The sequence below is a fragment of the Nipponia nippon genome, unplaced genomic scaffold, assembly GCF_047370975.1.
Source record: "Nipponia nippon isolate SJK-2023a ecotype South Korea unplaced genomic scaffold, ASM4737097v1 scaffold_1, whole genome shotgun sequence".
Lineage (NCBI taxonomy): Eukaryota > Metazoa > Chordata > Aves > Pelecaniformes > Threskiornithidae > Nipponia > Nipponia nippon.
Window position 1 is genome coordinate 56,637,469 of NW_028262290.1, and position 11,320 is coordinate 56,648,788.

Consider the following 11,320-nt stretch of genomic DNA (forward strand, 5'->3'; position numbering starts at 1 on the left):
ACGTAATTTTATTCTTAAATGAAATGGTCCTGTTTAAGGTGGTCTTATTACTTTAAGTCTAAATCAGAGATACCGAATTAGTAGCTTTTAATAAAAGTGCATTATTATTCATTAAGAATGAGTAAATGAGATCCAAAGCGGAAACATCCTGTATCACAGATTGATAGTGAACAAGAACAATTGTTTGGCCAGAGGAGGTAAGCAAACACTACTTTCCAGCACCTTTAGGTAAAGGTGCCATTTCAGTAACCTGTAACTAGCTAATACGTGTCTTTATGTGGCTTTTTTATATATTTGCTTTTGGGTATCTGACAATTTCATTGGCCATGGTAGCCTTTTAAAGAACCATGCAATAATGATGTTGCCACACTTGTAATTCTGATGACATTGGAACATTTGGAGAAACACTACACAAAGCAGATCTTTCTCCTTGACAATAAGGAATTACTGCTATTTAATTCTGACGCATAGTACGTAAAAGCAGGATTCTTCATTGTGCCTAGCGTGAATTTCAGAATCTTTCTTAACCAGAGCATGGAGAGAGAGCAGTGGATTACCTGTCCTTATTTGAAATCCTATGGTTTGCTATGTTCATATTTTGGATTTTGGTGTGGTGTAATGTTGTGGGTTTTTTTTTTTTAGCTTTATTTAAATGCTCACCAGTAAATTTGGCCTTTGAGTTCATTTTTTACAATTGTAGAGAAGATGTGTTCATAAATTTTTTTCCATCTGTGTGTTTCTCCCCCTCAGGATGAAGGCTTGAGGCTCAGAAAGGTAGCGCACTCGGATAAATCTGGATCACCCACAGCTTTGGCCCTCAGAGATAATGGCTCTAATTCTCTTCCTTCACTTCTTGTTGTAATTGCAGCCATTTTCATTGGATTCTTTCTAGGGAAGTTCATCTTGTAGAAAGGATGAGTGAGAGAAGCATGCAAAATGCAGCTTCCTTTTTTTTTTTTTTTTTTTTTCCTTCTTGGCCAGAAAAAGATTTGTTTACCTACCACTTCATTGGTAGTATGGCCCACGTGGCCATTTTTGTGTACAGCATCATAACAGGCTTTGCCTTTAATGATCTCGCACGGTTAGAAAACAATCTGAAAAGACAAACTGTTCGGCTACTGGACAAAATTGTACATTGTCATCAATAGCAGGTGTCAATTGCACAGTCAGTCCTTTATGAAAATTCATAAATAAAGAATTGTTCTTTCTTTCTGTGGTTTTAATAAGAATTCAAAAATTGTTCAGAGTCTTGTAAATGTTATTTTAATAATCCTTTAAAATTTTATCTGTTGCTGTTACCTCTTGAAAAATGATTTATTAGATTGCTAATCCCACTCATTCAGGAATATGACAAGAGGTATTCTGGGGGGAATGGTGCCTCTTACTGTGTAAATTTTCTCCTTACCTTACTTTGCTGATATCATGGCAGAATTTCTTTCTTATCCCTTGTGAGGCATTGTTGAGAGTTCTTCATCCTTACAATCCTGTCCCATAATATTTAACATTACAAAAGAAATAAAATTGTTAACAGATTTTTCTGCTGGGTAGCCTGTTTGTGTGTGTCGTACTTTTAGAAGGGATTCGTAACAAGTTCATTGTTCATGGTAATTTGCTACTTGTAACAAATGGCTATTTTGAAGTTTATTTGCTTACGTCTCTGGCTTAGACTGTTGTAATTGAAGCTTGGGGGGAAAAAAAAGCTTTCCATTCCATTTGTTTAAAAAAAAAATGAACTGTTTTCTGGCTGCTTTCAGCTACAGAGAGAGGATGGTTATCAAACTTGTTTTGGGACAGAATAATTTGGATATCCAGCAGGTACAAATACCAGACATGAATGTTTTCAATATATTAACAATTTGCTTGGATTGTGTGGGAGTGTAATCATCAACCTTCTGTTCCATCTTTGGATCTTCTGGGTGTCTTTCAGGAGTCAGCATTATTCTTTGATTTCATAAGGGTACTTAATTCACATATACTAACTTACTCAGTTTGTAATACTGTTTTAGAAGATATTCAAACCTGCAATTTGAATGATTCAGACACCCATAGTGAATTCCACGATGCAGAAGAGTTGATATTTGCTGAGTGAGCCTCAGTTGCTCGCCTTTTGAAAATTAAAATAATTTTTATGCAACTCTTGGCAAATCTACCTGTGTTGACCATGTATAGCTAAGTTTTAAAGAATGCATTTTTTGGGGGTCTGAAATGCTTCCCTGCACTTAATCTTATGTCTTGCCTCATCTCTGAATATGTCATAAAACCAAACAGTAGTATTGGAACAAAATGTTATCTGTACTTCTGACTAAACGTAATCTAATACAGGGAATTACTTGTAAACTGAAATATTGCGGAAGGAATATACTCCTGTAAGCAAAATTGTGTATGTTCTTGGACAGCTTGACTTGATGTGGTGCAGCTAAGTGTGTTAGACCTTGGTATATGCACACCTTACGTAGCTGAGAATAATGTTCTGGAGAAGATGTATGTTATCTTGGTTGCCTTTGATTTCTAGTGGTTTTTTTTCTTTTTTTTTTTTTAAGAAAACTATAATTACATCATGTTCTGTCATTGCTTTCTGTGATAAACTTTTTTATAAAATCTTGCATATGTGCAAGGAAGATGATGAAGAAAATGCAAATACTGCTTATCTTTTCACTTAAGCATGCAAGCACAGATGTTTCCAATTACTTGTTCCAGTGTCTGCATTCAAGTCTCCTTCCATCCCAGTGACTGGACAAACTATGTTAAGGTCTTGATTATTTTGGTTCCGCTGGTTCAGAATGGTGTAATTCTCCTGATTTCCCCCCCCCCCCCCTCTCTTACAGAACATTGCTGCATCAAACTTTCATAGCCTGTTCCAAACTGATTACATGGAAAATAACGAAAGCAATAGTGTGCAGGATGTAGTTTGCTTCAGGCAGAGCAGTCATTCCTGCATTGAAGGAAGGGGGAAAAGAAAAATCCTTTGGAAGATCTTAAAATGTTTACAGCATAGTGTACGGAGGCTTTCAAGGGTAGCTAGCACTTTTGGGACTTGAGAGCAGAAAAAGGAGTCATTGCTTAATGCAGCTGACTTGGTTTTGATGTCTGGCAGCAAAAATAATGTAAAAAATACCGATAAAATCAGATTGAAATAACTTTTTTCAGAATTAACAAAACAGGTGGTGGTAAAACTTGGTCATGGTTTAAGTAATGTCTTCAAAGTGAAAGCGTGCAGCGGTCTCATAACCAGTGTACTTACTAATGGTATAAGGAGACTGTCTTGGTTTCCAGTAATCCCTTCATAGCTGTATATAAAATGTAATGCTAAAACTATTTTGCTCTCAGGAGTCACTTTGGATGAGATCAACTGTATTCAGTGAATTATGTAATATGGATTAAATTGTTTGTCTTTGTTCCTGAAATGGTTAGAACTTCTTGCTTTGTCTGCCTGCTTACTTGTGTATGTAAGCACGGGGAAATACAGTCTCCACTGCTCCTAGTGTCATGATCAGACGATAATGCCCATAAAGTCATGTGAGGCTAAATGCGTAACTTCAGTTAAATGTGCATTGCAGGCTGCTCTTCTGATTTCTCAAAAGGGCAAGATGGAACAAGTATATGGTATCAAAGTAATATTTGGAAGTTTTTATGAATATAGCACTTTAAAAAAGGGTAGTATGATGGTTTGGGGGGTGGGAGCCTATGTAAATAGAAGATACAGCTTCTGTAGTAATTCTGGGCACTAAATTTAAGCCACTTAAAAAAAAAAAATATATATATATAAAAGAAGTTCATTTAAGAAAAAGTTATTTGTATCAATGCACAAGTTTATTTGTGCACTTCCACTCAGTCTCTAAAAGCTGTTGACAAACACTATTGCCCAGGCTTGCATGTTTCTGCTGCTGTGATTTGAAGCCAATTTACATGTAAGAAGCAAGCAAACACTAGCTTGAAACTTCATTATCCTCTTGGGAGGAGAGGGTGGAGGGAGGAGGTGGAAGGTGACATTTTGCCAAAGGGGAAAAGACAAAGTCAATAAGTAAAACCTATCTTTCAGGCCTTCTTCAAAGATATTAAAAGTTGAAGTGTTAATAAACCATTAAAAATGTAGTAGCGTCCTTTTTATTTTGGAACTTCTCCCTGACTATGTACATTCTGTAGACTGCTGATAGTGAACAGATGCACCTAGTCCACCTCACAGGCGGTGTAACTGCCCTGCTTCTAGGTACTGCAAGTAAATAGCATGAAGCTGGCGTGGATGAAGATTCAGTGGTGGAGTGAAGAGCAGGTGCCTGAATCCAGGCAACACTGAGGATGCTGATGGTTTGTCAGATTTATAGCAGTCGTCATGACAAAGAGTTTTTGCTCTTTGGGGTCCCTCGGTATTTATGCTTGAACTGACTTGCCAGGGCAAACACTTGCTTCCGTCTGTGGCAAAAGATGGAACGAGAGCTACACAGTTACAGAGCAACTCTAATAAACATTTGCTATAATATTGAAATGCCCTGCTCTTCATGTTTACAGGTGGGATGAAATTCTGTAGCTCATCCTTTTAGCCACGTTGCTGTGAAGGTAACAGTTCACCGCTTTTGCTTTTGATGCTGGTTCCTGGTGAATGAATGGCTTTGCGGGGTGCGTCCTGGAAGGCGCGTCTGTGTGTAGCACTGACTGCTGCTGCCGGGGAGGCTCTGTCTGCTGATCTTGAGCTTCTGTGGGCAGCTTTAGTCTGGTGGCATACTTTAATGCTGGACAAGAGGGGAGGCTAAATACAGGAGTCAGTTTTCACAAGGGTTTGAGCACCTGTAGGAAGGACTGAAACTGATGACCGTTAAATGAGACCGATTTCTTTATTTCCTGTCTGAACTTCTTTTCCAGGGGCATTCAAATAATGTAACCACATATATGATTGAAGTTGGTCTGTTGTGGTTTTCTTTTTGAATGCAGGTTGCGTATGTTTAAGAAAAATTCCTGATTCTGACAGGGCTGCGTAAGCAGAGGCAGTGATGGTGGTGTCACCTTTATTTATTTGGCCTCTAGGTGACAAATAGCTATGTAGACATGAGATCTTGCGCAAAAGCAAAGCAATTGATTCTTTTATCTGGCTTTCTCGTTACTGCTAGATGGTAAGGTCAGTGCCTCTTCCTCTTTTCCTGGGACAAGGGTTTATCTGTTTGCATGGTGAACTGGATCTAGGAACCGATTTGGATGAAATGTAATTTGTAGGGGATGAAAGATTTTAACTAAATAGTGGTATAAGCATCTTCACCCACGTTAAAGTGCTATTTTATTTAAAGCTTGGTACTGGTTTATCTAATGCTGATAACACTGACAGCAGGGTATTGAATCCCTGTTTATACAGTAGCTGCTTCTGTTGCTGGCAGTTGTGGAATGCTGCTCTTCTGTCTCTTCTTTAGAAAAGATTTAGAGGGTGTTACGGTATGCAGGCGCAGAGGCGTAAGACAGACAGCTATTATTATAGCTAAGCAGTCTGAGGTCAGACACTTGAAATAAAGAAAAATTAATTGAAAGGTGACTGAAATAGTTATTAATTCTTACCATTTAAACTTGTGTATAATAAAAAAGCATTGTGCGTGTGTTTTGGTTTGGTTTGTTTTGGTTTTTTTTTTAAGTTAGTCTCCTTATCATCCAAGTTCTGGGAAAAAAAAAATTGCTATAGTCTGATAATAATTATTTCAAGATGTTCTTGAAAGTTCTACTGCATTTCTACTAATGCTGGTGCAGGTTCACGTGCATAGGTGAATTCAGAGAGATTGTCACAGGTGATCAGCGTCTAGGCTGTTCTCGGAGTTGGTAGTAATTAAATAGCAATCTTTGTGAGTGCCTCAGTCTGCCTTGTAAGGATGGCTCGTCCTGGCTTCAGAGATGGGGAAATGGAGGCACAAGTGTTGGGACAAATGATTGGGAAGGGATGGTTTAGGCACAGCCCCTGTTCTTTAGCACACGCTCCATCCTGTTTCTCATCAAGCCTTCCTTGAGCCTTGTTCAAGTCTTTTTTTTTTTTGTTGGGTTTCCAAAATGCTGCTTCATGTTGCTTCCAAATATTTCATAGGCTTTTAAAACACCTTCCTAAAGACAGCTGTTGCCTTGTCTGTTCCTGAAGCCGTGTTAAACAGGCAGAAAATGTGGCCGTTAGAGAGGTGTTCAATGGTGGATTGTGCTCACTGGGATTATAATGCCTGACCTCTGCTAAAGACAGTAGGGGCGGGGGAATGGTAAACATTTGGGCATGTTGTGTTTGTAGTCTTACAACATAAAAGTGTGTCTGTGTAGCAAAAAATTTTTTGTGGAGCCAGTGCTGTTTGTACTTTTCAAGTAAAAGAAAACAAACAGTCCTAAATCTGTACACCTACCCGTTAATGATGGTATATATTACTCTACCCATGGGAGTGGCAAAATATTTTTCCATTGCTACTTTGACAGTCCAAATACAGATGATAGACAGCTATGTTCTGATTTTTGGAGGCACTTCTTCAGAAGAGCCAAGGATGACTTTTTAAAAACCTAAACATGTTTTTTGACTCCTGCAAACAAAGGTGCTCCAGCAGTAGTAGAGGCTAAATCCACTGATGTGTTTTCACTCAAAATTAGTAAACACTTTGCTGTTATTACCACTTTTCAGACTGCAGTACACCTCTGCACTGGTATGAGGGCTGGTTTGAGGAATATTAATAATGAGAATGTAGTAATTAGCTTAATTATAAAGATTGTGCCCTGTTTCTTACTGGTTGAGAAGCATTGCTTTAAATCATTATGTAGGACAGCCTAGTTTTTAGAACCATGTTTTGGAAAGGCTTAGGAGGAAAGTCCACAGAAAACAAAACTTGAACCCTGGGTCAAAGAGAGAGAGAGCCCTCTAGAGCCGTAATCAGAGGTACTAAAGAGTGCAGCTTTGATAATGAAGCGAGTCGTTCATAGAAGGTGGAAGCTCATGCAGTGGCTAATTTTCCTTGATTGCCTTAGTCACCTCAGGTTAGTTTAAAATTTTGGAATGATAAATGAGAGACACCTGTCCCACAGCTCACATGGGAACTGGAGGGCAGTTGGTATCAAGTGAAGAAAAAGGGAGTGTGGTAGGAAGAGGCAGTCATGGCACTTGGGGATATGGTTTAGTGGTGGACTTGGCAGTGTTAGGTTAGTGGTTGGACTTGATGATCTTGAGGGTCTTCTCAACCAACCTAAATGATTCTATGAGAGGAGCGATTCTATGCTCCAGAAGTGGTTTTGTTGATGGCTGTGTCTTCCCAGGACAGCTGGGCTGTTCGAAAGGTCTGTAGGTGCTGCCTTCTCCCCAGGCATGTGCTGGAAACTGCTGTGGCCTTCTCCAGGAACAGGGCTTTCTCTCCAAACTCGGGGTGTAAAGCCTCAAACACGGTGACCGGCCTTGCAAACAGGAGAATGTCAGGAGAAGGATTTTCATTATATTCACGCCCAGGATTGTGTAGCCTCGGATTTCCAATGCAGCCTTCAACTTCATGGCACTGCTTTCAGACGTCACTTTCTTGCATAATACCTTGAAATACTTTAGCCCTTGGGCCTCTCATTTCATGTCCCAGCTTCAAGAAAATCAGAACAGATTGCTTCCCTGATCAGGTGAAATTATCTCTTCATCCTGCCTCCACAGGAACCAGATTACAATGGCAAAGGAAGGTCAGTGTATTTGTAGAAAAACATAACTTCTTAAAGAGACAAGGTTTACATGATTGCAGCATCTTTGTGCTGCTTCTCCCCGTGTGAATTTGAAATCTAATTCAAGACACATTTGATAGAGAGGTTGATGTTTCACAGATACCAACTACCTCCAATTACAGGAGAATTAGAGCTGAGATGAAAGACAGTCAAATTGGTGCTCCCATCCCGGGCAAGCCTGCACAGTGAGCTGGAAAGATACCTGTCCTGCTTGCCGCTGTTTGGCCAGTTACCGCTGGCGTGCTTGCCACGTTGTCAGTGGGGGCATAGATCAAACGGCCCGGCAGCTGCCGGCAGTAGCCCAGCGCTCGTCAGCAACGTGAGGGAGAGAGGGGCGCGTTGCAAGGGAGCAGGTTAGCAGGCGTGGCGGGAGAAAACTCGAGCTGTCACCGGAGTAAGCTCGTGGAGGGGGTGCGGAGTGGGACAGGAGCTTGATTTACCTGGGGGCAGGAAGGAGGCGATGTGAGAAAATGCTAAATAACGGGGCGAGAAGTGCTAAAAGTTGGAAGAAAGTATAACCCTGCATGTATGCATCCTCACTTCTCCAACCTGCTCTGCTCGGGCACTTCGGAAACACTAATGGTTTAATGATTGCAAGTGGGTGGGAGAAGGAATCTGATCTTCAGAGGAGCTGTAACTGACCTCAAAGCTTCTCTTAGACCAGTAATTTGAAAAAATAAGCTAATTGTGGTTTTGTGAGTCCCCTTCTAGAGCTATGTAGAAGTTGCATTTGTGGAACTAGAGGTGTAGAAATGAAGCAGCTAATCCAAAGCAAACATTTCCAGCAACGTAACCAGCAGCATATGGACGGGGGCCTCCCGATCTCCTTGGCTACCGCTCTGAGAGCGCGGTGGGGAAAGAACGACGCGTGACCCGAGCCCTCTGGCCCTCTGCGCATGCAGCGCGGCTCGTTAGGTGAGCCACACAAATATTAATTCCCCTATGGGCAGGCATAATAATAGGGTTATGCAAAACTTGTGCATGTCTGTGTACCTTCATATTTACGTCTGATCCGTGAACAGAAATCTTTCTGGCGTGCCTGTATGCAAACTGGTGGTTACAGCGGACTGGGTTACTATAGGACTTTGTTGTATCATATGTTTGTAACTGCTTCAGTTGCCTCTACTAATCCTTGTTCCTCATTTAACTGTCCTAATTTTTGAGCTACTTTAAAATTGCTGATTTTCAGAGTGACCGGGTGCAGTAACACTTCATTCTTGGCAAACGGGAGCCGTCTTGTCCAAAACCCTCTCCCAAATGCACTCTGAGCCTCTGCGAGTATTAATGAGACCTTCAAAGAGAAACGGGAGGCTTAAGCAGGAGGATGCTGACACAAGGTGAATTTCTAACATCCAGAAGCATTTGCTACTGCTTTTGTGAAGTGCAAAGATAGCTGTCAATGCAAAAGCATTTTTAGATTTAAAGAAATGAAACTATCTTTATAGGAAATCCTTCCCAGTCTCATGCCTGATGGCCCCTAAGGCCTGTATGCTCCCTTTCAAGTAGCTATACGTTGATAGTTATCTCCTAGTCCTCGTTGGAATTGTGGAAGCTAAAGCACTTGCTCTTATAATAGGGTGAGCCAATAATAGTCTAAGATTTAAAATTAGACTGTCTGTCAAAATGTAGTAGTATTTTTTTTTTAGCCTATATAGTGTATTTGAGAGTGTATGTAGTGCTCAGAACAGTTTTAGTGAATGTGTGATACTACTAATTATTCATGGAATTACCAAAATTTTTGAAGTTCTTACATATGAGCTGTGTGTATATATCTATCTATCTATCTCATTATGTTTTCTAGTTGCCATTTATATATACATTTTTGGACAGGTGGGAATATGTTGAAGCAATGCAAATTTTACAGTTTAGTAACAGTATTTTCCTCCTAGTATTAATTTAAAACGAAACCTGCAGAAATGGTTGGTACAGCTTAGACCATGGAGTCGTTTCCCCAGCATCCCTTACGGGGTGTGGAGAAGAGATTCTTTTAGTGTGTATTGTATAGGTTCAAAAAGTTTTGCCCTGATCGTATGGCACTAGGCATGCAGAAGGGGCTGCAGGGGCGAAGCTTCATTTTGTCTTTTCTTAACTCTTGAAAGCGTAACTTCAGATTTCTTCTGCGTGTAGCTCCTGTAATTCCTTTTATCGCTACTGCTCCCATGGATGGTGTGCTCCTCTGGTAGGGAGAGAGCATCATGTGGAATGAAATTGTAGTATTAGTCTGACCCTCAGGGAAGACTTGTAAAATATCTTGAAAAGATGTGTGTATGCTTTATTTTCGGTACGCTAAAATCATGGGCTGAGTAGAGGAACCGGCTTCAGGACCACTACAGGTTTCCTGTTAATTTGCCCAGTTACCCAGGCCCTGATGAGAGGTGATGGTGTCACCCTCTTACCTCGCTGGCACTCCTCTCCTCTGTAGTTACTACCCTTCCCTCTCAAGTGGTCTAAATTAATTGCTGTAATCAGACCAAGGGAAAGCGTGCCTAGCCTCTGCTTAACTCCAGCCCTGCTGCTTATTGTTCTCCGTGAAGGGGACTGAACCTTCAAGCCTGGCTGGCGTTGGTCTCCCCGCTGCCCTAACCGTATTACTGTTGTTTTTTGGGGGGGAAGCTGGCGGGAGAGCTAACGCTGCGCAGGTTTTAGCCGCCAGATGGCAATGTCTCCCCGGCCCTGAGCGCTGCCGCCCGGCCCCGGCCCCGGGGCCCGCCGCTGCCCGGCCCCGGCCCCGGCCCGCCCGCCGCTGGGCTGGAGCCGTCGGTCGGGGAGTCGATCTACAGGTCGTCTTTGTGGCAGGATATCTGGGGGGCTGGGCCTCTCTTGTTTATGGCAATGAAAGTTTTAATCGTGTTTGCTTATACGCCTGTTTCCAGCAAGGCCTTATAGGATAGTAGGTAAAGCAGGTGTCTATATATTGTTTTGATTATCTTTGGGGGTCTTCGGGCTGCTGTTTGGGGCTAAGAGAAAAGTGATCCAGTAGTTGGGCATTTATTGAAAGAAATTCATAATGCATGTGCCTGTCTAGAAAGCATCTGTTGTCTGGATGAAGATATGTAGGTCTGATCCCGGGCTTTTTCTGTGGGTGGGATTGCAGCATTCAGCAGAGTTATTCTAGATCTAATTCCCCAAAACTCCAAGCATAAACTCTTTTCCCAAACTTTTTTCATTTCTTTCTTTGAAGACAGCACTATCCTGCACAGCTTGCTTTCTCATTTTCCAATAGATTGTCTTGGAAGTGGCAGTGGGCAAGGACTGATGTGGTTCCCGTGGGAAAAGGATGTTGGGAATCGTGTCTGCCTGCTTTGAGGCGGCGATCACGCGCAGTTCCCGTTACTGGAAGACACGTAGGAATTAATTACTGCCCTCGGGGCTTGGTAGCACCATAGCTAGAATCCATCCCATGGACTGGTCCTATACCCTGGAGCAGGCGTGTGAGGAAGAAGGGGTGGGGAGAAGGTGCCTGATAAATAATTGCTCAGGCCAACAGCGCTGTTTCCTTAGCTACTGAGGGTACTCATGGTTTGATTCCTCACAGCCATGTTTGTTTCTGCCTGATTCAGCAGTGGAGTGGAAATTTTGTTTCTTCGTTTCCTTATCATTATTTATTGCTGTCAGCAAATAGTAATTAAAA

The 11,320-nt window shown here is 41.5% G+C and overlaps 1 protein-coding gene across 1 annotated transcript in view; it reads left to right on the forward strand.

The window, feature by feature from the left end:
- VAPA (VAMP associated protein A) overlaps positions 1-3,413 on the forward strand; it is a 32,151-nt gene extending 28,738 nt beyond the window's left edge. Inside the window, exon 6 of the mRNA XM_087756788.1 lies at positions 751-3,413. Coding sequence (XP_087612914.1) covers positions 751-909 — 159 coding nt within the window. The 3' untranslated portion in view covers positions 910-3,413. The remainder of the gene's footprint in view (positions 1-750) is intronic.
- The last annotated feature ends 7,907 nt before the right edge of the window (positions 3,414-11,320 follow it).